The 26,934-nt window shown below is 57.0% G+C and overlaps 1 protein-coding gene across 1 annotated transcript; it reads right to left on the reverse strand.

Annotated features, from left to right (window-relative positions):
• Positions 1-10,445: 10,445 nt before the first annotated feature.
• On the reverse strand, positions 10,446-26,738 carry AK4 (adenylate kinase 4). The gene is made up of 5 exons (XM_040073517.2): positions 26,558-26,738; positions 19,252-19,371; positions 17,352-17,524; positions 15,499-15,617; positions 10,446-12,972 (listed from the first exon to the last, which is right to left on the reverse strand). The coding sequence occupies exons 1-5, from the start codon at positions 26,700-26,702 to the stop codon at positions 12,858-12,860; spliced, it is 672 nt and encodes a 223-aa protein (XP_039929451.1). The 5' UTR covers positions 26,703-26,738; the 3' UTR covers positions 10,446-12,857.
• Positions 26,739-26,934: the final 196 nt, after the last annotated feature.

Genomic DNA, 26,934 nt, shown 5'->3' on the forward strand with positions numbered 1-26,934 from the left:
GCGCCCGGCAGACAAGGTACATCCGTCACCCAGAATTTCCAAAAAAAAAAAAAAAAACCAAAAAACCCACCCCCTTGGCAGATTTTCCAAGGGACAAACCGAGGATGAACCGAACCTGGCAAAGAGCAGCTCCCTGCCAGCAGCAGGAACTGCTGGAACTCGAGGTTGGGGGTCGTGTTTTCCACCGCCCCTCCGTGCTTTGGTCCGTGTGGAGCAATTCGTGGGTTGCAACACCGGCCAGCAGGGATGGGCCCCTCCCTCTTGGCACCCACCAGCGGCAAGTTAATGAAATTTAAAATAAACGCGTCTTCTGGGCCCTTTTGTGTATTCTGGGCGACCCGGGCTAGGGGGAGGTGTCCCTGCCCGTGGCACGGAGTTGGAACGAGGTTTTGAAGGTCTTTTCCAGCCCAAACCAATCCAGAATTCCATGAACTTTAGCAGGGGTCACATCTGCCAGCCTCGCCTGGTCAGTCTAGGATAAAACAATTTATCTCTGGGATGAGAATGGGAAATCTGTGGGGGCGGAGGTGGATTTTCATTTGTTTTGCCCGCTCGGGTAAAGCCCAAACACGTCAAAACGGGAGGAGGAGGCACACGGAGGCTCCGGGACGTTTCCAGGAGTGCTCAAACCCTCCTGCTCTGGAGGGGCTGAGGAACCTGGCACGGCACAAACCCTGCAGAGCCTGAAACCCATCACCTGTGGCGTCCACCCCGCATCCATCCGCTCCAGAGGCTGAGCTTGGACAAAATTCCACATCCTCAATCCAGCAGCCGCTCCCTCACTGCAGAGCAGCCAAGGTCTGCCTGCCTCAGCTTTTTTTTAGAAAAAAAAAATTATATAAATTGCTCCTCCTTGTTGAGTCTGTTATTAATTCCTTTTTTGGGGATCACAGAGTGATCACCACCACGGCCTGAAGCCCCAGCAGGGAAAATGGGGGTTCTGCAAAGCACAGAGGGACGGAGCAGCCACTCCAGGGCATCCTGTGCCAGACCGGGAGGGGAAACCAAAACCACCTCCAAGTCCCAGCCTTGGCTGCACAAACACAAGGAGATGGGGCTGGGGAATCCTGTGGGGTTCACGTGGAGCTGCACTCATCCACTTTGGCTGAAAAGAGCATACAAAATAATATTCCCCCTTCCCTCCCTTCTCCCTGTGAGCTGGCCTAAAGCAGGGCCCCGTGGTTTCTCTGGTTTTTGGAGAGCTACGGTATGAAAACCGCTGTAACAACGACAAAATAAAACCGACCAAAGCCAAATAAATTGGATTTTCGACTTTCAAAACCAAAAAGGAAGAGGTAGGGAACGGACACCTCAGGAATATTCATTTATTGAGCAGTGGCTGGCGACAGATTTGAGGTGCCCTGACTGAGGGGCGAGGCTGGCAGGGGCCACGAGGGCTGGGGGTGTTGAGGACAGGCTGAGGAGGATTTCGTGTTGCTCAAACCTCCAGAGATACAAACTCTCCCCGTCCCTGACCTTGGAAAAAAATTGATTTGCCAACCTCTGGCTGTTTTTCTCTGTCTGGGTTGCAGCCTCTCCTGGGTAAAGTCTCTCTCTGTAGCTGTAATCAAGCCCCAGCTGTCCTGAGGTGCAATTCCATTTTCCTCGCCTCTCCTGCCCACCAGCTGAACGGCTCAGGTGAAATGTTACACCCTGAATTCTTCAGGAGCACAATTCAACCGGGAGGCCTGGTTAGGCTTGCAAATGGAGCTGGAAAATTAATTTTATTCATTAATTTAACACCTGGAGCAACGCCTTTCCATCCCCCGGTACCAAACGCTTGTTCCGAAGTTTCCCCCCTGGCAGTGCTGAACTCCCCCTGCACAGAGGGCAGCCGAGCCCAGATGTGGAGCCCCAAAATCTCGGGATCATGGAATGGTTTGGGTTGGGAGGGACCTCAGAGTTCATCCCCCAGGGTGGGGAACACCTCCCAGCAGTGACCTGCAGAGCTGGGGTCACCTTTGCTGCCCCCTCCCCTCAGCTCCATTCACTCCTGGTGCCGGGAGCAGCTCTGGGAACCCCAGGATGCCAATCCAGAGCCAGGAATTCCATCTCAAAGCAGCTTCCAGCCTCGTGCTGGGATGAGTGAGCGGGGTTTGGCCTGGAGTCAGGGGTTCCTTGCTCTGGATGAGGGAATGGAGTGTCACAGCCTGAGCCTGCCCCGGAGCGGTGGCTCCTGGGCAGCAGAGCACATTCCCGGTGTGGGATGTGACGTTCCAGGGAAAAACTGGGATGGTTTGTGGGGCTCCATGTGGAGAGAGTGGCACCAGATGATCCAACCCCTTCCTAACCCCCTGGACATTCAGGAACTTCCCACCTGGCTCTGCCTGTCTCGTTCATCTCCAACAAAAAAGCAGAGGAGATGGTTTGGGCTGGGTTTAAAAGTTAAACTCGACTCAACCTTCAGCAGAGGAAGCCTTGAGCCTTCGCTGCAGTGAAACCCAGCCCAGTTCTCAGAGCTGGAGTGCTCCCTCCGAGGAGGACGGGCACTTAGGGTGACACAGGATGTGACAAACACTCAGCTCTCCAAATCGTCCTTCCCCATCCTTTCCTCCCTGCGAGAGCGCACCCGTGAGCTGCGCTGCTGGCTCAGCACGGCTTTTATTCCTTTCAGCCTCGTTAAAAAGCTGTCAGGGATCATCCACAATTTACTCATCCCGCCCAGGACTCGGTTTTGGAGTATTCAAGGGTTTGCCTGGCTCCTCAGCAGCGCTGAGCTGCCTGCCAAGGGCTGTTGTAGCTGCTAAAAATGGCCACGGTTCACAAAGCAAGAGGAAAAAGGGATGGGAAGTGGATCCGTAAGAGGCCATTAAATAGGAAATGCTGGCTCAGGAAGTCCCCAGCCTGCAAAATGTTGGAAAACCAAAGGTTGCACCACCATCCACCATCAGGTGTTTTGGTGAAAAATCAGAACTTCCGTGGCCTGACTGCTGTTCATTCGTCATCTCCCGCTGGCTGCGAGGTGAGTGGTTAAATCCTGAGGGAAATCTGGGCGCTGGGTGTCGTCTGCACTGGAAAATGGCTGGTGGGGAAAACGGGGAGGAAAATTATACAACCGAGTGTCATCGTGGGGTTGCATCAGCTGCAGCTGCCGAGCTCAGGGTCAGGCTCCAGCGGCGCGGAGCTCGGTGGAAATGCCCAGGTCGTGGCTCTCAGGTGGCTCTGACCAAGGAAAATCAGCTTTTTCCGTGAAAACAGAGGGAAATCACAGCTGGGGGCTGCCACCCCCTGCCATCCCTTCACTTCAGGGTGGATGAGGTGAGGGATTCCTGAGGGGGAATGATGTGCTCTCACTCCGAGCCTCACTGGGATGGATTATCCCAGGTGGATATTAAAGAGGGCAGGAAGAGACAGAAGGGTCTGGCAGCGCAGGAAAGTTGGCCAGAAACAGCAGAACCCCGTTAATGTGGTTCTGCCTTCCGCCAGAATTCAGGTTTTTACCTAAAACTATCAGGGGGAAATGTTATTACTAAAGCTTGGCTGCTCTGGCCGATATAAAGTATTTTTAAATTGTATTTATCCTGCATCGCCCCTGAGTGAGGCACTTTGGGTTCAGGTTTATAAATGCTCATCATTTCCTGCAGCAGGCTCCACAGGGCTGCTCGTGCTGTCTCCTGGTTTGAATCCTCGTGGTGCTCTGGGGTTTGGGGTATTGTTCAAGGGACAGACACCCAGTTCGGTGTGGGGGGAGATTTCAGCTGGAACAGGATTGTCCAGAGCAGCTGTGGCTGCTCCTGGATCCCTGGGAGTGTCCGAGACCAGGCTGGAGCAGCCTGGGACAGTGGAGGTGACATTTCCCACGGCAGGGGTGGCACTGGATGGGCTTTGAGCCCTTCCAACCCAAACCATTCCAGAATTCCCTGGATTTGGATGAAAATTTGGAGCCAGCATCTTGTGGACATCCTTGTGGACATCCCTGGGGACATTCTTGGGGACATCCCTGGGGACATCCTTGTGGACATCCTTGGGGACATCCCTGGGGACATTCTTGGGGACATCCTTGGGGACATCCTTGTGGACATCTTTGGGGACATTCTTGGGGATATCTTTTGGGACATCCTTGTGGACATCCCTGGGGACATCCCTGGGGACATCCCTGGGGACATCCTTGGGGACATCCTTGTGGACATCCTTGGGGACATCCCTGGGGACGTTCTTGGGGACATTCTTGGGGACATCCCTGGGGACATCCTTGGGGACATCCCTGGGGACGTTCTTGGGGACATTCTTGGGGACACCCTTGTGGACATCTTTGGGAACATTCTCGTGGACATCTTTGGGGACATCCTTGTGGACATCCCTGGGGACATTCTTGGGGACATCCTTGGGGACATCCCTGGGGACATCCCTGGGGACATTCTTGGGGACATCCTTGGGGACATCCTTGGGGACATCCTTGGGGACATCCTTGTGGACATCCCTGGGGACATCCTTGTGGATATCCTTGTGGACATTCTTGGGGATATCTTTGGGGACATCCTTGTGGATATCCTTGTGGACATCCTTGTGGATATCCTTGTGGACATCCCTGGGGACATCCCACCCCGGTGAAGCCGCCCGGTGTCAGGCTGTGGTTGTCCCTCACCCTTCTCCTGGTGCCCATTTCCACCAGGACAGAACAAATCCCCCCTGAGCACTGAAACCTCATCCTCGTGCCCTCCGTGTCACCCAGCTGGGAATGCTCTCCCGGGACACCTTCAAGACCCGAATCCATGGAAAACTCCACGGAAAACGCCGTGGACGCGGAGCTGGAGAGCGCTGACTCAGCTGTGAACCACGTGGCCCTGGAATAATTCACGGATAATTCACCGTGTGCTCCCGGCCTGGCAGCTCTGTGGGCATGAAAAACCTCCCCAAAGCTGGCAGCGTGGGAGAGCAATGCCAGGAGGGAATGGCAGGGAGAGCCTGGCATCCCAGAAACCGCTGCTGGCCGGGAGGAAATTAGAAAATTGCTCTTCCTGAGAAGTTTTCCGTGAAAACTCTTACTGGGAAAAGGAATTCTGACAATGTTTAGGATAATTAATTTTGGGGTTTTTTTTTTTTTTTTTGCTTCCGAACATGGTCTGGGGAAAGGAATAAATTCAGATTTTCCTGCGTGGCAAAAGTTCCATTTGAGAGGATTAGGAGCAAATCCTGCCCCTGGTCTCGGTCTCCCTGCCTGATTTCACCCTGCACCCCCAATTTCTCCATCTCTGCCTTTCCCAGCCTTAATTCAGGGATCTGAATGATACCGATTCCCATCCTTATTATTTCTGGCTGCTGAAGACAAGGAGTTATTCAAGAGAAAGAAATCCATATGTTGCTTTTGTCCATCAAACAGGGCCTCATCTGGTTTGGGACTGTAACAGCTCATAAAATGCTGTTTCTAGTTTAGCATAATAATATTTAAAATTGTAATAAAATACTAAACCTCTTTTGTAAAAAGTTAGCATCATAGAAATATTAGTGGGATCAATTCATTATTTATAATTTTGTGTAAATAATGAACTCCTATTTATGGCATTTTAATTGGAGGGTTTCCCATGGCTGCTTTATGCACCCCTGAAGAAGCATCAATAATCCAATTTTTTTGTGGGAATCACAGCAGCTCTGCCCGCTACATCCACAGAATTCTGGAATTTCCAGGCCTTGTTCCCAAAAATCTGGGAGCTGTGGGATCCCGTGGGCAGCTCTGGTGGTTTCCAGCATCTCCTGGTCTCTGGATCATCCCCACATCCCTGGAGCTCTGGCAGAGCTGGATTGATGTTGGACTCGATGCTCTCAGGGGGCTTTTCCCACCTGGATGTTTTGGGATTCTGGGAGAGGACCAGCCACCCCTTTGAATCCGGGTGTTTGCTATGGACGAGCTGCACCTTTTGCCACATCCCTCTTGTGCTGACAATCCTGATTCCCTTCCCAGAGGGAATTCCAGCCCCTGAGCAGAGCTGGGCACCTGCTAAACCACAACCACACCGGGCTGAGCCCCACCATCCCAAAACGTGTGTGACACCTCTGGCTTCCAACCTCTCCACCCTACGATCCTGTACTGACAATCCTGATTCCCTTCCCAAGGAGAATTCCAGCCCCTTGAGCAGAGCTGGTCATGTGCTAAACCACAGCCCCATGGGGATGAGCCCCACCACCCCAATCCCCATCCCCAAACCTGGGGCTGAGCCCCACCACCCCAATCCCCATCCCAAAACCTGGGGCTGAGCCCCACCACCCCAATCCCCATCCCAAAACCTGGGGCTGAGCCCCACCACCCCAATCCCCATCCCCAAACCTGGGGCTGAGCCCCACCATCCCAATCCCCATCCCAAAACCTGGGGCTGAGCCCCACCACCCCAATCCCCATCCCCAAACCTGGGGCTGAGCCCCACCACCCCAATCCCCATCCCAAAACCTGGGGCTGATCCCCACCATCCCAATCCCCATCCCCAAACCTGGGGCTGATCCCCACCACCCCAATCCCCATCCCCAAACCTGGGGCTGAGCCCCACCATCCCAATCCCCATCCCCAAAACCTGGGGCTGAGCCCCACCACCCCAATCCCCATCCCCAAACCTGGGGCTGAGCCCCACCACCCCAATCCCCATCCCAAAACCTGGGGCTGAGCCCCACCACCCCAATCCCCATCCCAAAACCTGTGTGACACCTCTGGCTTCCAACCTCTCCACCCCGCAATCCCTCAGCTCCCTCTCCCACGCACCCCCGGCATCTTTTCCCGGCAAACCGGGAGGGATTTGGGGGAAATCCTGCCCCAAACGTGCGGCCCCGGGATCAGGCTGCTGCGGGGATTACTCGGGTCAGCAGTTCCACATCGGCGCTGCCGGCAAGAGCCCGGCTCAAGGACGAGGCCGGCGGCCCCTGAAGGGCTGCAGCCTCCCCAAAATGCTGCATCCCTGGGCCGGGAGCGTTCCGGGCATGGAGAGCAAGGCTTTGGCACCGCTGGCTAAATTTAGGAAGCACCGGCGTTGCCGTCGCGCTGCCTGTGCCGCCGGAATCGCTCCGGATGCTGCTTTTATGGGATTTGGGGTTTATTTTATATATATATATATATATATATTTTTTTTTTTTTTCCCCCCTCTCTCTCTCCTCTCAGGGAAGGCTGTGACTAAGAGAAATCCACGGCTGGAGGGACAGCAGAAGATGGAGGCCCCGGTCCGGCTGCGGATAAAGTCGGGAATTCTCCGACCTGAGGGTTCGCCCCAAACACTCCTCCTCCTCCTCCTCCTCCTCCTCCTTGTCCTGGCCTGATCCTGCTCCTCCTCCTCCTCCTCGTCTCCCCGGCAGTACCGTGATAAGCACGGGCACCAACGCAGCGGCCGGACGGGAATGATGGGCTGTTTTCCAGGCGGGGGGGAGGATGAACACCTACCTGGAGCCTTGGGGAGCCCCGGCAGCGCCGTCCCCTCCCGGAGCGCCCGCCCGGAGCCGCCTCCGCAGCGCCCAAAGCGGGGCAGCGATGGCCGCATTTACCTCCGGCTCCCAGCTCGCTAATTTTTGGTTTTGGCCCGAAATTGGGTTTTGAAAGGGAATGCGGCCCCGTGTTTGCCTGGGCATAGCAGAGAGGGGGGGTTGAAGGTCAGCTTCCCGCCGGATTGGCAGGGAAAGGCCGGGATCAGCATTGGATGGCAGCGCCTGTGTGCGCTGACATCTCCGCCAATCCCCCTCCTGCAGCAGGTCCGGCGCCGGAGCTGCAATTATTATTTTAAGCCTGAGAGGGGGGGGGAAAAAAAAATAAAAATCCCCTTCTTTTCGTTCCGTACGTCCAGGCAGCGCCGTAAAAGCGCAGCCCCCGGTTTTGGGGTGCGAGAGGAGCTCTCTGCTCGGGGGAGCGGCGCAGCCCGGGTTTATCCGAAAGCCCAGCCGCAATTCCCAAATCCCAGCTCCTCACCTCCCCCTGCCCGGCCCAGCAGTTTTGGGCGCAAATCCCTTCCCTCCACCCTCTTACACAACCGGCTGGAAAAGCCGGGAATAAAGCAGGGAATTCTCCTCCATGCCGACAACGCCAGCCTGCCTTCCCCAATTACTCAGCACAAACGCGCCGTAAACAACACCCCCATCACGTTTTCAATATTATTATTATTATTATTTTCTCCCGTGATCTCCGGGGAAGCTTTTCCTTACCTGGCTGCTGGGCTCGGTGCATCCCGCGGCTGCGGGGGGCTGCGGGGAGCCGTGTCCCGCACGCCGCTTCTCCTGCGGGCATCGGGGCCGCTCCCGGCCCGGCTGCGGCGCTGCCCGCCCGCCGCTCCCGGGTTATTTTTGGGATTACGGAGACTCGGGGATGGATGGGGATGGAGGCAGACATATCACACCGCCGAAAATGTGGCCTGGAGTGGGATCTGGAGTCTGCAGCGCCAAGCTCAGCAGGGTTTGGGGTTTGGGTTTTGTTTTTTTCCTGGATTTTTTTTTTTTTTTCCCCTCTCTTTTGACTGTTTTTTTTCTGTTGTTTTGGTTTGCTTTTTTTTATTTTTTTCCTTTTTTTTTTTCTTTTTTTTTTTGTTTTGAATGTTGCTGGTTTTGTTTGGTTTTCTTTTTCCCTTTACCTTTATTATTCTTCTTTCCCTAGACTGGGTTTTGGGTTTTTTTTTCTTTTGGGGGGGTTGGTTGGGGTGAGGGTTTTTGGTTGTTTTTTTTTTTTTTTTTTTTTTTTTTGGTGTTTTTTTTTCTTTTTCTTTTTCTTTTTCCATTCTTCTTTTTCTTTTTGTTTTGATTTTTTTTTCCTTGATTTTTTTTTCCCCCCTTGACTGGGTCTTCTGTTGTGCTTTATGTTGCTGTTGTTGTTTGGGGTTTTTTTTTCCTTTTTCCTTTCTTTTTTTCTTTTTGTTTTGATTGGTTTTGGTTGGGTATTTTTTTTCTTTTCCTTGATTTTTTTTTCCTTTTCCTTGATGTTTTTTGGGGGGTTGGGGGGTTTTGTTTTGTTGTGGGGGTTTTTTTGTTTGTTTCTTTGGGGTTTTTTTTTGTTGTTGTTGTTTTTCCCTTGGAGAATGCTATCAGCTGGATGGACCCAGCAGGGATGTGACTTGTCCAAGCTTCGCAGGAATGGGGCTGATCCAGGCACACAAACGCTTCAGTGATGCCGCAAATGAACTTTTGGGATCATTTGGGCTGGAAAACTCCTCTAAGACCATCGAGCCCAGCACTGCCAGGGCCACCACTGCCCCATGTCCCCAAGCGCCACACCCACAGGGACTCGAAATCCCTCCGGGGATCGGGACTCCTCCAGCCGTGCCAGGGCCGGACAACCCTTTCCACCAAGAAATTTCCCCAAATCTCCAACCTGAGCCTCCCCTGGTGCGATTTGGGGCCGTTTCCTTTTGCTTTCCGTTCCGGGTGTAGGCTCAGGCGTCCCCTGCGCCCTCCCAGCTCCCCCGACGGCGCTGGGCGAGGCCAAGGCTTTGATCCCAGCTGGATTTTGGCTCACATTCCCTCTCCTGTGTGACCTCCCAGCTTTTGTTTTCAGGCTGAGTTCATATTCCAGTTTACGTTGATATTTTTTTTCCTCCTTGGCTTTCTCCGCCCGCTCATCCCTGCTCCTCCTCCGCCTTGTCACCGCCCTAAGTCGCGACATCCAAACCTCCCAGGCAGCAGCTTCCCTGTTTATCACCTTGTTTTCCCACTCTCCCGATCATTCCCGAGGCTCCGCTCGCTCCGAACAGGGAGTGCCGCGAACTCTTCTCGGGGAGTGAAAGCAAAAAAAAAAGCGAACTGGTGGAGCTGGGAGGAGGCCCGCAGCTCCGGGAGGTGAATTCCCGATTCCTGGCAAAGCCCCATGGATTACCCGGGACACGGGACACGGCCTGATGCTGCCCGGGATTTTATCGGGGAGAAGTTAAAAAGGAAATTAAAACCGATTTATGTGCGGGCGGGGTGGATAGAGATGGGCTTTAAGGATCATCCCAAGCCAAAGCAAGGTCTGGGATTCTGGGGTCCTGGGATCCTTGGATTCTGGGTTCCTGGGATTCTGGGATTCTGTGATTCTGGGATCCTGGGTTTCTGGGATCCTTGGATTCTGGGATCCTGGGATTCTGGGATTCTGGGATTCTGTGATTCTGGGATCCTGGGATTCTTTGTTCCTGGGATTCTTGGATCCCGGGTTTCTGTGATTCTGGGATTCTCTGATCCTGGGTTTCTGGGATCATTGGATTCTGTGATTCTGGGATCCTGGGATTCTAAGGATGGGAGGGCAGTAGCAAATGGCTTCATCCAAACTGGCTTTTTAACCAGTATTTTTGATTATGTCAGATAAAGGAGCCAAAGAGCCGGGCTGTGTCCAAACCCACAACCCGAGGGGTTTTCCACGTTCAGGCAGGGATGCCCTGATCCCTCTTCCTCCCTTCTCCTCCTCCTCCCCCTCAGCTCCTACAAAGAATTCCAGGTGAACTCTGCCCCGCTGCCTCGGCAAGGCACAACCCACACAGACACCGCCAGCACGGGGATCAGCAGGAGAGAGGGAAAAAAAAATAATATCTTTATTTACATCGCAGTAACACATCTGGCAGCGATTCACCGGGAAGAAAAAACTCCGGGAAGAAAAATCTCCGGGAAGAAAACTCGGCGTGACATTCCAGGGGGGAGAGGGGCTCCTCCCTCCACACAGTATCTCGGGTCGGTACAAAATTGCTGTGGCTTTACAAAAGGTTTGGGATTCACAGTAAAATACCAAAAGGGAGCGCGGCAGGGGCACGGCGAGGGACGGGGGCCCATCCCTGCTGGAATTTGGTCTCGGAAAAATGCGACGGGTCCGGTAGGAAAATCCGTCCCCAGGGCTGGATGCATGCACAGCCGCGGGATTTCTACACCCATGATGGGGCTCGAAGCCTGGAAAAAGCATCTGCAGGCCTCTCCTGTGCTGGGCTGCGTGGAATTCTCTCTTCTGGAGGAATTTTGCAGGAGGGAAAGGCAGGACACAAGGACAGGACAGAGCAAAGCAGGGATCGGCCCCTCTGCCTGGCACTCAGCTGCTTTTATAGCTAAAAAAAAACCCAAAAACCCAAAACAAACTGAAATCTCCTCCCCTCCTGCCCAAAGCTGTTCCAAAGAAAGCAGCACACAAGTTTCGGCTATTTCTGGATTTGTGTCTAAAACCAGCCCAGACTTTCATCCCAGGGTCATGGGAAAATCCCAAATCTTTCTGAAATAGGATTTCGTTGCCGGCTGGAAGATTTGCAGCCTCCCAGCACCAGGGCACGGAAAGGCCTCCTGGGACAGCAGTGAGACCTGACAATTCCTTTGTTCCCAGCAGGAAAATTCCCACCTGGAGCAGCGTGGGAGCACTTTGGCCTCTCCCCCAGGCAGGGAGGAGCAGGGGGGATGTGGGCAGTGATCCCGCTCTGGCTCCGCTGGGGAGAGCACCAGGATGAAGCTGCCAGGATGAAGCAAATTTTAGGGGATCCTTGGTCAGCACGAGGATGCTCAGCTGGGATAAATAAACCCAGGTAGGCTCTGAAGGAAAAAAATCCCTAAAAAATCCGGTCATTCCCCTTTCCCTGCCTCTCTCTGAGGAAAAATGAACCCAGGGACATCCAGCAGCAGAAAGGTGCCCGGGCTGCTCTGATTCATCCAAGAGGGGCCAGGCAGTGCCAGGTTCCTGCCCTCCTGTGAGCCCCCCTGGCAGAAGCAGCGTTCCCTACGGATCCAGCAGCTCCACGCACAATTCCCAAAAGGTGATGCTAAAATTCAGCGCTTTTTGTTTGTTGGTTGGTTGGTTTTAAACCTTTACAAACACGCACCTTGCTTTTGTTTTTTTATTTTTTTTTTTTTTCTCCTTAAATATATAGTTTATAAAATAAGGCAACTCGAGGAGGCGGGAATTTTGTCCCCTTTGCTCGGGTACTGCACCCTACAAAAAGAGGGTGACAGCGCTTCCAGTTGAGAAAAACCCGGCCCCCAATGCAATCCAGGGATGCTGTAAATCACGGGAAAACCCTGGATGGATCCCGAGGAAGGAAAGCTCTCTGGGATTTCGTGGGGAGGGCGTCACTTTGCTGGGGAAGGCAGCAGGAGCAGCTGAAGGCCCCCTGACCTCGGGGACAAAGGCAGCACAAGATGAAATGAGCTGATTTCTCCCCAAAAACGAAGCACACGATGGAGATAAACCTTTGGGAGAGACACTTAGGAGTTCTCTATCTTGTAGTATTAAAAGCTATAAACCAGAAGAGCACAGAGGAGAGCAACTCACCCCCAGCCCAGACCCTGCTCAGTCTCACAGCATTCCATAAAAACCTGGACAGCAGATTTTTCTAGCTGGGAATTCAGCTCTCCCTGTGGGAAGAGCATAGGGGAGTGTTTCACCTCCACTTTTTGCCTCTTTTGCGTGTATGAATGCTGGAAATGCGATCCTCACGTCTCTCAGCTTTGTAGAAAATGCGTTTTCCACGTTGCTCCCAGAATTCCCAGTGGGCTAAGTTTTGCTTTCTAAAGATTTAATTCTCTGAGAAATAAGTTTAAGAGAAAATAATTTATAGGGGGGAAAAAAACCCAAAGCCCTCAGCCTAGAGAGTCCTCAGCAGTAAAAGGTCCTGTGGAACAACAGGATGGCACACGTGGGCTCAGCCAGGGATTGGGGGCTGGAGAGGGATCCAAGGACACCATGGCAAAGCTGTGTAAACCTGGAATGACCAATGCCCTGGTCAGCACCACCAATCCGGGATGGACCACAGGCAGGAAAACCCCAAAAGAGGGGGAAAAAAAACCCTTATTCCAGCAGACTTGACCTTCTGAACAAAGATCTGATCTCTAATATCAGACCTGACGGCTGGTATCCACCAACGTCACCCAGTTCACCATCACCCATGCCCAGCACAGCCCTGGCACTGCACTGGGAGCCAAATCCACGATGGAATGAAATCCTGGTCCTTGGCACGAGCTGTTTAGTGCTCCTCGTCCGGGAGGACGGGTGGGATCCTGCTGGACAGCAGGGTGTACACGTAGGGCCAGATCTTGTTGGTCTCCGTGCCAGAGAAGGAATGAAGGATGCCCCTGCTCCTGGAAAAAAAGTGGGAGAAGTCAGGGCCAGCCCATCCCAAGGCAGCTCGGACAGGGCTTGGAGCAGCCTGCGATGGTGGAGGCGTCCCTGGCATGGCAGGGGTGGGGTGGGAAAGGCTTTAAGGTCCCTTCCAACCCAAAAGATTTTGGGATTATGTAATTCTCCCCTCTTCCTCTGCAAGGGCAATTTTGGCAATTTTTTTGGCTTAAAAACACTCCTGGGCTCCTAACTGCCTGTGAGCACTGGATTTGCCAGCCTGCAGCAATCCATCATCCCCAAGCTGGGGACAGCAGTCCCACAGCTCCAGGGGACAACTGTCCCACAGCTCCAGGGGACAACAGTCCCACAGCTCCAGGGGAAAACTGTCCCACAGCTCCAGGGAACTACAGTCCCACAGCTCCAGGGGACAGCAGTCCCACAGCTCCAGGGAACTGCAGTCCCACAGCTCCAGGGAACTACAGTCCCACAGCTCCAGGGGACAACAGTCCCACAGCTCCAGGGGACAGCAGTCCCACAGCTCCAGGGAACTACAGTCCCACAGCTCCAGGGGACAGCAGTCCCACAGCTCCAGGGGACAACAATCCCATAGCTCCAAGGGACAACAGTCCCACAGCTCCAGGGGACAGCAGTCCCACAGCTCCAGGGGACAGCAGTCCCACAGCTCCAGGGGACAGCAGTCCCACAGCTCCAGGGGACAACAGTGCCACAACAAGCCCTGGAACCCCCCTGTGCTCCCAGCAGATCCATCTGAGCCAGCTCCGGGGTCTCTCCCTTCTCCTGCCCTCTTGCCAACCTCGCTGTGCTTCACCCAAACCCCTCAGGGCTCTGGGTGGATTTCTCACGTCACTCCCACCCCAGATCTAGGCCAAAACACCCCTTTGATGAGCCCAGCAGGACAAACAGGAGCTGGGAATTTCTTTGGATCACCCTCCTACCTCCAAGGGAGGCCCCATCCAGGCTCAGGGCTTGACCCCAAAAATCTGCCAGGGCTCTTTGGGATGCGGGCATGGGACAAGGCTGGTGAGGGGCTGGGATCACAACCCCTGTGAGGAAGGGCTGAGGGAGCTGGGGATGTTCATCCTGGAGAAAAGGAGACTCAGGGGTGACCTGATCCCCCTGCACAGCTCCTGAAGGGTGGCTGTGCTCAGGGGGGTTGGTGTCATTCTCCAGGCAGCACTGACAGAAGGAGAGGACACAGCCTCGAGCTGCACCGAGGGAAATACAGGCTGGAGAGTAGGGAAAAGCTTTTTTATGGGAAGAGTGATGCAATGGTGTTGGGATCCTAAAAACTTAGAATTTGGGGTTTTAGTGTGCAGTAATATGTATGAGTTAAGATGGAGGGTTTGGGGTGCTAAGTCCTTCTTTTTCACCTTCTTCTTTTTTCTTCATGGGTTTGGGTGGGTTTCTGTAACTGAGTGAAAAAGGGGCTTGGATGGTCATTATTGGGCCAAAAGTATAAATAATATAGGTGTCATCTCATTATTGGGGGGATTATCACTAAAATAACCTTAGAAAGAGTTAGGAGCTCTCCATCTTACTTCATTTCCCTAGCTTGCTAGTTAAGCTCTAATAAACATTCCAAGTGTGAACTTGAGCTCGGTGTTTGCCGAGTATTATCCATCCTGACCTTGTCAGAGAAGAGAAGAAGCCCAAACCTTTACAGAATGATCTGCCCACGGAGGTGGTGCAGTCACCGTCCCCGGGTGTGTTTATAAAAGCCTGCATGTGCCGTGCTCCGGTTGAGGTGTTGGGCCTGGGGTGGACTCGATGGTCTTGGAGGTCTCCTCCAACCCCGTGACTCTGTGACTCGGTGCCAAACAGCCCTGGTGTCTGTGGTGACAGCCCTGGTGGCTGCAGTGACAGCCCTGGTGTCTGTGGTGACAGCCCTGGTGTCTATGGTGACAGCCCCGGTGTCTGTGGTGACAGCCCTGGTGTCTATGGTGACAGCCCCGGTGGCTCCGGTGACAGCCCTGGTGGCTGCAGTGACAGCCCTGGTGGCTCTGGTGACAGCCCCAGTGTCTCCAGTGACAGCCCTGGTGTCTGTGGTGACAGCCCCGGTGTCTGTGGTGACAGCCCTGGTGGCTCCGGTGACAGCCCTGGTGTCCGTGGTGACAGCCCTGGTGTCTGTGGTGACAGCCCTGGTGGCTCCGGTGACAGCCCCGGTGTCTATGGTGACAGCCCCGGTGGGTCCGGTGACAGCCCTGGTGGCTGAGGTGACAGCCCCGGTGTCTGTGGTGACAGCCCTGGTGGCTCCGGTGACAGCCCTGGTGTCTGTGGTGACAGCCCTGGTGGCTCCGGTGACAGCCCCGGTGGCTCTGGTGACAGCCCTGGTGGCTCTGGTGACAGCCCTGGTGGCTCTGGTGACAGCCCCGGTGTCTGTGGTGACAGCCCTGGTGGCTCCGGTGACAGCCCTGGTGTCTGTGGTGACAGCCCCGGTGGCTCTGGTGACAGCCCCGGTGGCTCTGGTGACAGCCCCGGTGGCTCCGGTGACAGCCCTGCCGTGTTCCTCCTCGCCCCCCGCTCACCTGTAGAGCTCCATCACGGGCTTGGCAGCGTCCTTGTACGTCCTGAGCCGCGCCGCCACGGCCTCGGGCCTGTCCTCCTCACGCTGCACCAGCGGCTCTCCCGTCAGGTCATCCACACCCTGAGGGGACACAGAGCCACACAGGGACACCCTGAGGGGACACAGAGGCACAGGGACATCCTGAGGGGACACAGAGGCACACAGGGACACCCTGAGGGGACACAGAGCCGCACAGGGACACCCTGAGGGGACACAGAGCCACACAGGGACACCCTGAGGGGACACAGAGGCACAGGGACACCCTGAGGGGACACAGAGGCGCACAGGGACACCCTGAGGGGACACAGAGGCGCACAGGGACATCCTGAGGGGACACAGAGGCGCACAGGGACATCCTGAGGGGACACAGAGCCTCACAGGGACATCCTGAAGGGACACCCTGAGGGGACACAGAGGCACACAGGGACACCCTGAGGGGACACAGAGCCGCACAGGGACACCCTGAGGGGACACAGAGCCACACAGGGACACCCTGAGGGGACACAGAGGCACAGGGACACCCTGAGGGGACACAGAGGCTCACAGGGACATCCTGAGGGGACACAGAGCCTCACAGGGACATCCTGAAGGGACACCCTGAGGGGACACAGAGGCGCACAGGGACACCCTGAGGGGACACAGAGGCGCACAGGGACATCCTGAGGGGACACGAAGGCACAGGGACACCTGAGGGGACACAGAGGCACACAGGGACACCTGAGGGGACACAGAGGCGCACAGGGACATCCTGAGGGGACACAGAGGCACACAGGGACACCCTGAGGGGACACAGAGCCACACAGGGACACCTGAGGGGACACAGAGCCACACAGGGACACCCTGAGGGGACACAGAGGCGCACAGGGACACCCTGAGGGGACACAGAGCCGCACAGGGACACCCTGAGGGGACACAGAGCCGCACAGGGACACCCTGAGGGGACACAAAGGTGCACAGGGACACCCTGAGGGGACACAGAGGCACACAGGGACACCCTGAGGGGACACAGAGCCACACAGGGACACCTGAGGGGACACAGAGCCGCACAGGGACATCCTGAAGGGACACCCTGAGGGGACACAGAGGCGCACAGGGACACCCTGAGGGGACACAGAGGCGCACAGGGACATCCTGAGGGGACACAGAGCCACACAGGGACATCCTGAGGGGACACAGAGGCACACAGGGACACCCTGAGGGGACACAAAGGCGCACAGGGACACCCTGAGGGGACACAGAGCCACACAGGGACACCCTGAGGGGACACAGAGGCACACAGGGACACCCTGAGGGGACACAGAGCCACACAGGGACACCTGAGGGGACACAGAGCCGCACAGGGACATCCTGAAGGGACACCCTGAGGGGACACAGAGGCGCACAGGGACACCCTGAGGGGACACAGAGGCGCACAGGGACACCTGAAGGGACACAGAGGCACAGGGACACCCTGAGGGGACACAGAGGCGCACAGGGACACCCTGAGGGGACACAAAGGCGCACAGGGACACCCTGAGGGGACACAGAGCCTCACAGGGACACCCTGAGGGGACACAGAGGCGCACAGGGACACCCTGAGGGGACACAGAGGCACACAGGGACACCCTGAGGGGACACAAAGGCACACAGGGACACCCTGAGGGGACACAGAGGCGCACAGGGACCAAACCCCGCTCTGCTCGCGGACGTTCCGCACAACCCCCGGCCGGGGCTCGGCATCCCCAGCGCAGGATCCCAGCTCCCGCGCAGAAAGGAGCCTCCAAAACCAAACTCCCCCGAGTTTTTCCTCCGCGGGGCGGCCGCAGCGGCTCCTACCTGCACCTGGGGCGGGTTGAAGTCCATGTTGTAGACCCTGCCGCTGGCCGGGTGCACCCAGCGGGCGCTCAGGCGATCCTTGAGCGTCTCGAAGGGGATGTTCAGGCTGATCACCAGGTCCGGCTCACAGATGCCATCCAGCGCCTTGGCCTGTCTCAGCGTCCGGGGGAAACCTGGGCAAGGAATTGCGGCGAGAGGCCGGGGAGCGGCGAGGACGGGGCCGAAACTCGTCCGGAGCCCGGCGGCTTCGGAGCTGCGGGCCCGGCCCCGCTGCGACGGGCGGACGCTGCCATATGGCTCCGAGGAAAAAAATAGCTCCTGCAGCGGCAGCGGATCCCAAAATGCGGCACCCGGGGCGCGGGTTTGTGGCTGCTGTGCCCGCGGCGGGGGCGGGGGGACACGGGGAATGGCAGAACGGGATGTGATGGGATGGCGGGGGAAAAGGTGGAGGGAGCAGGGAGCTGTGCACGGGCTGGGGACAAACGGCTGGTTTGTGCGGAGGGCATGGAGGAGGCTGCGGTAAAATGGTTCTGTGCTCCTTGGGAGAGCCAGTGAGCAGCTGGAGCAGGGAATCCCAGAATCCCAGGTGGTTTGGATGGGAAGGGACTTTAGAGACCTGAAGGGAGCCCACAGGAAAGATGGAGAGAGATCCTTTACAAGGGGTGGAGGGACAGGACACAGGGAATGGCTTTAAGCTGGGAGTGGATAGGTTTAGATGGATTTTGGGCAGGAATTGTTCCCTGGGAGGGTGGGCAAGCCCTGGCACAGGGTGCCCAGAGAAGCCGTGGCTGTCACATCCCTGGAAGTGTCCAAGGCCGGATGGGAGCAACCTGAGACAGTGGAAGGTGTCCTTGTCCATGGCAGGGGTGGCACTGGATGGGATTTAAGGTCTCTCCCAATCCAAGCCACTCTGGGATTCTTTGATGGTCATTGCAGCCATGGCCAGGGATCCCAGGCTGTGCCTGTTTGTCCTCAGCATCTCCCATCCCTCCACCTCAGGTGGCTTTGGGGCTGGGGTTGAGGAGCTGCTTCACACACATGGGAAGGAGGGAGGGAGTTTTTCCTGGCACGTCTCCAGCCCTGCTCCGCTTTGTGGAGCACCCAGCTCCTCTCCCTGCCCTTCCCTGTCCCAACCACCTGCCAAGGGCTCAGCTGGACACGGACAAGCCCAGGCCAGCGGGAAGAAGTCCCTGCCAGCAGGACAGCTCCTGCCTCTCCTCTCACCTCCAGCAAAGGCACTGCTGGAGCTCTGGGCACTGGGAATTCCAGAGTTCCTGTGCTGCCAGGCTCTGACCCCCCAGCAAACACTGCACTGACCTGAGCCCGTGGAACAGCTCCCAAAATGGAGTGACAGCGCTGGGATTGTGGCTGTGGGGTTTGGATAGAAGTGTGTGAGAGCACAGGGTGCAAAACTCAGAGCTGAAGGGTTTGGAATGCAGGAATAGAGATAAAGCAGGATGGAGGATTTAGGGCAGAGGCTGAGAGGCTTTTTCACCTTCTTCTCCATGGTCTGGGTGGGATTTTGTAACTGGGTAGAAAAATCTACATTGCAGGCCATGGGTGACTGGTTATTGGGTTAAAAGTAAAAACAATTTAAGTGTCCTTTCATAGTTGGACAGTTTATCCTTAAAAGGCCTTGTAGAGAGATAGAGAGGGCTCCATTTTCCCTTTGTTAGCCACAACTCACAGCGTGTGAGACTGTGATATAGATAAGAATTAATAAACATCTGAGTCTGGACACAAAACACCATCTCGAGCATTAATCCCGACCCTGGCAAAAAGAAGATAAGACACAACGAGGCACCTCCTGGCTTTTCCTTTTCCTTTTCCTGGGGCTGCCAAACCGTTAGGACCAGAGGAATGTTCCAAGGGGGGCTGGGGGTTCCCCCTCTGGACTCACCATCCAGCAGCCAGGGCTGCTCCCGCCGCTTCTCCAGCTCCGTCATCATCACGCGCGTGATGACGTGGTCGGGCACCAGGAGGCCTCTCTCCAGGTACTGCTGTGCCAGGGCTCCAGCCTCTGCTCGTGACAAGAGAGGAAAACCCAAAAGGAATGGATGAAAAAAAAAAAAAAATTAAAAAAATCATCGCGACGTTTCCAGTATTCACGATATTTTTTATATCATTCCCCCTCAAATTCTGCCTGGCCTCCCCTGTCTGGCAGCGCGGCTCTGCTCGTGATGGAAAGGTCACACGGTCGTTTTGGGGCAGGAGGAATGGGAGTTCCTGAGATACCTGAGAGCAGGGGATGCCTTGGGAAGGCTGAGCTGGAACAGAGACTGGACAGAGCTGGAGAATAAAGTAGGGATTTATTGAAATGCCTTTAGGATCCACCTTGGGCAGGACAAGAGCCTGGGCAGGGAAACACCCAAGGTGGAACCAAAATGGGCACAAAATGGACAAATGGTCACGAGGTCTCACACTTTTATAAGTTTTGGTCCATTTGCACATTGGGGTTTCATTGTCCCATCCCAGCTCCAGGCTGTGCGCTCCCATCCTTCTCGTTCCTCCCTCCAGCCACCCTTGTTTGTGCTTTGGGGCTGGAAGTTGTCCTTGGTGTGCAGCAGGAACAGGATTTGTTTTGTGTCCCTGCTGTGTGCAGAGAGCTGAGTGACGCTGAGTGTGAGCTCAGAGCTGCACCTGGGCAGCACAGAACATGGAACACAGCAAAGCTGAAACTTCAGGCATCAAATCCAGAATCCCAAGAATCTGCTCAGAAAACGCACAGATTTTCCCCTGCTGTGTGTGACGAGTCCTTCTGCCGACACCAGAAGGAAGGTCCAGCCTCTTTCCCCTTGGAGCAGGGCCAGCAGTGCGGGATGCTGGAATCCAGCATCCAAACCTGCCTGGGAGCGGGGCAGCGCTGACTCACGGGGCTGAGTCACCTGGATCGCATCCCTCTGCCTCCCATCCGGGCTGGAATTCCAGCAGAAAACACCCGAGTCCCCGGGATCACATCCCTCTGCCTCCCATCCGGGCTGGAATTCCAGCAGAAAACACCCGAGTCACCGGGATCGCGTCCCACTGCCTCCCATCGGGGCTGGAATTCCAGCAGAAAACACCCGAGTCCCCGGGATCGCGTCCCTCTGCCTCCCATCCGGGCTGGAATTCCAGCAGAACACACCTTTTGTCAATGACGGCTTCTCCGTCACTGCCCAGACGTGGCAGCATTCCCGCCTGGGGAAGGGAAGGACACGGGGATGGAAAAAACGCCCTGCGGATTATGCAAACAGCACGGAGCCCTGAGGGCATCGATTTTAGAAAAACAGAGGGTTTTTTGTGGTTTTTTTTTTTTAATATTTATTGACAAGGTCTGCACAGTGCCAGAGGCTCACAGGGAATGAGCTCCCTGGCAGGGCCGGGCTGCTCCAGGGAGAGCCACGAGCTGCTGGGGAAGGTCAGGTGTCACCTGAGGAGGGATGGACATCCCAGGAACTGCCACACAAGGTCAGGTGTCACCTGAGGAGGGATGGACATCCCAGGAACTGCCACACAAGGTCAGGTGCCACCTGAGGAGGGATGGACATCCCAGGAACTGCCACACAAGGTCAGGTGTCACCTGAGGAGGGATGGACATCCCAGGAACTGCCACACAAGGTCAGGTGCCACCTGAGGAGGGATGGACATCCCAGGAACTGCCACACAGGGTCTGGCTGTCACCCTGAGGAGGGATGGACATCCCAGGAACTGCCACACAGGGTCAGGTGTCACCTGAGGAGGGATGGACATCCCAGGAACTGCCACACAAGGTCCAAGTTGTCACCTCAAGGAGCAGTGGTCATCCAGGGGACCAGGAGCTGGACACAAAGTCCAGCTGTCACCTGAGGAGGGATGGACATCCAGGGACCAGGAACTGCCACACCAGGTCTGGCTGTCACCCTGAGGAGGGATGGACATCCCAGGAACTGCCACACAAGGTCCAAGCTGTCACCTCAAGGAGCAGTGGTCATCCAAGGGACCAGGAGCTGGACACAAAGTCCAGCTGTCACCCCTGGTGACCAGGGGACCAGGAGCTGCTGGGCAAGATCTGGGTGTCACCCAAGGAGGGATGGACATCCCAGGAACTGCCACACAAGGTCAGATGTCACCTGAGGAGGGATGGACATCCAGGGACCAGGAACTGCCACACCAGGTCTGTCTGTCACCCCGAGGAGGGATGGACATCCCAGGAACTGCCACACAAGGTCAGGTGTCACCTGAGGAGGGATGGACATCCCAGGAACTGCCACACAGGGTCTGGCTGTCACCCTGAGGAGGGATGGACATCCCAGGAACTGCCACACCAGGTCAGGTGTCACCTGAGGAGGGATGGACATCCCAGGAACTGCCACACAGGGTCCAAGCTGTCACCCTGAGGAGGGATGGACATCCCAGGAACTGCCACACAAGGTCAGGTGTCACCTGAGGAGGGATGGACATCCCAGGAACTGCCACACAAGGTCCAAGCTGTCACCCCGAGGAGGGATGGACATCCCAGGAACTGCCACACAAGGTCCAAGCTGTCACCCCGAGGAGGGATGGACATCCCAGGAGCTGGGAGAGGCCACACAAAGCCCAGCTGTCACCCCGAGGAGGGATGGACATCCCAGGGACAGCTGTGGCTCAGCAGGGCTGCTGGAGCCAGGCCTGGAGCTGCAAGCCAGAAATACCCCGAGCCACAGCTGGGGCTGGGAGCAGAGTCTGGGAACACAGCAGAGCCCCACAGCCCTGCTGCCCCCGGGGCTGCAGCTTTCCCACGCCCCCAGGACAGATGGACAGCTCTCCAGGCTCTGCCACGGACAATTCCTGCTGCTCCTCTGTCCCCTCGGTGTGTGAAGCTCCTGGAGCTTCTCCCTCCTCAGAAGCACTGCCACACCTCCTCTCTCCAAGGAGGAATGGCCATGGGTTTGCAGGAAGGACCTGCAGAGCTCTCCAGCCCCCCAGGATGTGCTGGAGAGCATCATCCCAACCTCCCAGCCCTCGGGGTTTCTTCCAGGCAGTTTAAACTCCAAATTTAACATTTTCTATCCCCTTCCCAGCCCCCAGCCCAGTCTGCCCTGTGTAAAACCCCCCTGGTCCCCCCAACAAGGAGCTGGGGCTCACCCTATAGCACCAAACCCCATGGCTGTGGCTGGGTCACACAGGGCGTGCAGGCTCTGCTCTGCAGTTACTCCAGGTAGCAAAGGGCTTTTTAGTGTGCTGAGCTCAAACCCAGCCCGACAAACTCCTGCTTTCACCCCATTAATCTGGTGAGCGTGGGTTTAATCTGCCCTCAAACTCACGAGACTCCGGCTGGCTCTCGGTGATCTGTCCCTCCTTATCACAGCAGCGCAGATCCAGCCCCGAGGGAAGTGTCCCAGCCCCAGGAGACATGTCCCAGCCCCAAAGAAAGTGTCCCAGCCCCAAGGGAATTGTCCCAGCCCCAGGAGACCTGTCCCAGCCCCAAAGAAATTGTCCCAGCCCCAGAAGACATGTCCCAGCCCCAAAGAAAGTGTCCCAGCCCCAAGGAACCTGTCCCAGCCCCAAGGAACATGTCCCAGCCCTGAGGGACAAGTCCCAGCCCCAAGGAAGGTGTCCCAGCCCCAGGGAACGTGTCCCAGCCCTGAGGGACATGTCCCAGCCCCAAGGAAGGTGTCCCAGCCCTGAGGGACATGTCCCAGCCCCAAAGGACATGTTCCAACCCCAAGAGACCTGTCCCAGCCCCAAGGAAGGTGTCCCAGCCCCAGGGAACGTGTCCCAGCCCTGAGGGACATGTCCCAGCCCCAAGGAAGGTGTCCCAGACCCAAGGAACATGTCCCAGCCCCAAAGGACATGTTCCAACCCCAAGGGACCTGTCCCAGCCCCAGGGAATGTGTCCCAGCCCCAGGGAATGTGTCCTAGCCCCAGGGAATGTGTCCTAGCCCCAAGGAAGGTGTCCCAGCCCCAAGGAAGGTGTCCCAGCCCCAGGGAATGTGTCCCAGCCCCAGGGAATGTGTCCTAGCCCCAAGGAAGGTGTCCCAGCCCCAAGGAAGGTGTCCCAGCCCCAGGGAACATGTCCCAGCCCCAAGGAAGGTGTCCCAGCCCCAGGGAACGTGTCCCAGCCCTGAGGGACATGTCCCAGCCCTGAGAGACATGTCCCAGCCCCAAGAAAGGTGTCCCAGCCCCAAGAAAGGTGTCCCAGCCCCAAGAAAGGTGTCCCAGCCCCAAGAAAGGTGTCCCAGCCCCAAGGAAGGTGTCCCAGCCCCAGGGAATGTGTCCCAGCCCCAGGGAATGTGTCCTAGCCCCAAGGAAAGTGTCCCAGCCCCAGGGAACGTGTCCCAGCCCCAGGGAACGTGTCCCAGCCCCAAGAAATGTGTCCCAGCCCCAAGAAAGGTGTCCCAGCCCCAAGAAAGGTGTCCCAGCCCCAAGGAAGGTGTCCCAGCCCCAGGGAACGTGTCCCAGCCCCAAGGAATATGTGGCAGCCCGAGGCCACCCAGCAGCCCTGCAGGGCCAGGCAGGACAGGCTGGAGCAGAAGCTGTTCCCAAGCCCAACTCTGGGCAGCCTCCAGAGCCTGGACTTTCTCCCTATCCAAAATCCTTTGCAGGATATTTTTTTCCCCCTATTTTTTAGGCAATCTGGAGCTAACAGAGAGGAGAAGCCCTGGGAGTGAGGAGGGCACCAATGCACCACCACAGTCAGGCCACAAGAGATGTCACCCCGAGTTTTGGGACCTTTTCCCCGGCACAGAGGCTGCATCCGCCCTGCCCTCAGCACCAGGAGGTCGTTCCAGGGAGCAGGAGCCTGATGTGGCCCCAAATCCAGGCTTGCTCCCACACACCAGGGTACAGCAGGCACCCTATGGAAAAGCGGAGGGCTGGCAGGCTGCACCCCTGGGCTCAGCTTTGGCCACCAACCGGGCCAGTGTGGCCAGCAGAGACCACAATCCGTGGGCAGTGTGTGGAGAAGGGCTGCACAGCCCACATCCCCCAGGGAATTTTGTTTTGTACGGACTCTGGTGGATGCTCACAAAGGAAATCTGTCACGAGGAGGGGACAGGAGCCACTCCTGGCTCCAACAGAGCACCGGATGGGGAGCAGTGGGACAGACACGAGACCCACAGCCCCTCGGCCAAAGCCAGGCCGAGCAATTCGGTCGTTTGGAGAACGAACCGCGGAGCCCCGCTGGGAGCTGGGGATGCTGCCAACACCAGAGATAACCACCTGGGTTCCGGGGCAAGTGCTGGCCAAGGAAACGGCTCACCACCCTCCAGCACCCCTGCCTGGCACCAAAACACATCCTGTGAGCTTTCCAGGGTGTTACAAAGGCTTTTCCTCCAGCAGACGCTAATTAGGAGACACACGGGCGGGGGCGGATGCACTTGGGGGTTGCCGGAGCACAGCTCGAAGCCCTTCAGCAGCAGCCGTGCGTTCAGCTGCTTCACCTGCCTCCGAAGTGAGTCTTTGTTCACTGAGGCTGCCACTTCCAGCTCCAGCAGAGGCCTGGAATGTTCTCCCTGCTGGGAACTCGGCCTCCCTCCAGCAGCAGCAGGAGCGCCCCGTGCCCCCCAAGCCCCAAACCTCAGCCGTGGCCACTTCACGCCCGGCAGTGGCCAGCGGGAAAACCCCTGGTGCACTGACGGATCAGGGCAAGATCCCTGTAAAAACACGGGATTGGGAGTTGCCTTTGGGATGAGGAGTCCGTAATGGCTCTGTTGGTTCTGCAGAGCCCCCGCTCCCCTAAAGCACAAAGCCGGTGACGCAGCTGACAGACTTGGGAAGAGGAGCTGCTTCCACCTCGTTTCCCCCAGAGCTGGCACACGGCACCGCAGTCATGTAACAGCTTGTCCAAAGCAAATAACGCAAAAAAAACCCACCCAAACCAAATAACTGGAGCTCACTGAGAGCTGTTACAGAGGCTGAGTCAAAGGTGGCACCCGAATGTCACGCCAGATGAACCAAACCACGGCTGGTTTCTTTCTGAGTAATTTTCCCTGTGTTTCTCCAGGCTGTTCCCTTCTGGATGCACCCCAGACACCTTCAGCTAACTCCTCTTGCTTCCCCAGTGTCCCCAGAGGAGCTCTGTGGCAAGAGCATGAGCTGAAATGTGAAGTTCGGGACAGCGGGTGGTTCCGAGCTTGGCTGTGGGATTTTCCAGGTGGGCAGCCTCACGGCGCTGCCCCTCTCCTTGCTTTCCAGCCCGGCTTTCTGTCCTCCAGCCAAAGCCCTGGTCGGGATTTTCCAAATTTTGAGCCTCCCTCTAAAGGAAACATTATTGTCCTTTTTTTATTTACAAAAGGAAATCTGGATATTTTTACATGTGTGACCAGCGCGGAGCAGCGTGCAACGCCCTTGTCGGGCCGTGCACCTCTCCAAAACTTCACCCTCCCTAATTTTCCTCCCTGTTTTTGCCATCCTAGAATAGAAATCACTTGTAAACCCTCTCGGCTTGTTTTGCACGGACGCCGTTCCACCGTTCCCCTGCCCGGTGAGTCAGCTTCCCCCCCGGGTCGCTTCCTTCACACGTTAACGGAGGAGAGAAGGGAATGGGAAAAGAAACACGCCGGGATTACCCAAGGCTGCGGAGCTGGGGCTGGACCGAGCCGAGCCTGGACCAGGAGCCCCTCGTCGTTCGAGGGACACGGGCACAGCGCATCCCAGCTCCGGGGGGTTTGGATTCGGAGATCGGACACGGGACAGGCAGCACCGCCCTGCCTGTGGGGGTAAAACCCGCGTCTCCAGGGGTGCCTGTGCGGGGTGGGTGCTGACACCCACCTCCAGCAGCTCCCCTCTTCTGGGAGCCGGCCAGAGCAGCCGGTGACCCGCAGCGATATTCCTGGGATTTCCCTCCCTCTGGAGAAACGCTCGTTCCCAACCCACCGCACTCCAACCATCTGCCGTCCATCCCCGGACAGCAGCCGGGGCAGGGTGGAATCGCTGCCGGGGACCCTCGGTGCGCCGCCAGGTGAGGTTCCCGCACCGCCCTCTCCTGAGCCGCGATCACCCAGCTCGGGGATAACAAAACCACCGCACATCCACGGGCTTCAAGATCCCCACTTTTCCCGAGCGGCTCCGGCCGGAGGGAGCAGGCGATGAATGAGCCGTGCCAAATCCACGGGAAGAAAACGACCTGTGGTGGTACCCGCCGTGCCGACGGATCCCCAGCCGTGCCCGTCTCCATCCCACCCCCGCCTCCATCCTCATCCCTTCCCCGCGCTCATCCGCACCCCCGCGCGGGGCAGGGACCCCCGGGAGCGCTCCCGGGCACTCACCGCCGCCGCCGCCGAGGCTCTCCCGCAGGAACTGCCCGCTGGAGAGGTGCTGGAGCCCGAAGCTGCGGGAGATCCTCTCGCACACCGTGCCCTTGCCCGAGCCGGGGGGGCCGAGCACCACGGCCCGCAGCAGCTTGGAAGCCATGGCCGGCTGCCGGCGCCGGAGCGCTGCGGGGCAGGACACGCGTCAGCCGGCCCGGCCGCGCTCCCCCCGCAGCGCCCGGACACATCAGCAGGGCGGGGGGACCCCGCGGCCGCTCCCCCCGCACCGCCCGCCCGCCCCCTCGGGCCGCGGCACCCTGGGATTTGTAGTCCCGGAGCCGCCCGCGCATCCCCCGGCCCGACGGGGACCCCGGGGTTCCGCACATCCCGGTTCC

This window comes from Hirundo rustica, chromosome 9, assembly GCF_015227805.2.
Source record: "Hirundo rustica isolate bHirRus1 chromosome 9, bHirRus1.pri.v3, whole genome shotgun sequence".
In the NCBI taxonomy this organism is placed as follows: Eukaryota; Metazoa; Chordata; class Aves; order Passeriformes; family Hirundinidae; genus Hirundo; species Hirundo rustica.

Coding starts and splice junctions, on each gene's coding strand:
- AK4 (XM_040073517.2), bottom strand. CDS start 26,702: ATGGCTTCCAAGCTGCTGCGGGCCGTGGTGCTCGGCCCCCCCGGCTCG. Junction 19,372..26,557: donor GAGCCTCGGCGGCGGCGGCG/GTGAGTGCCCGG, acceptor TGTCACGAGCAG/AGGCTGGAGCCCTGGCACAG. Junction 17,525..19,251: donor GCAGCCCTGGCTGCTGGATG/GTGAGTCCAGAG, acceptor TTCCTTGCCCAG/GTTTCCCCCGGACGCTGAGA.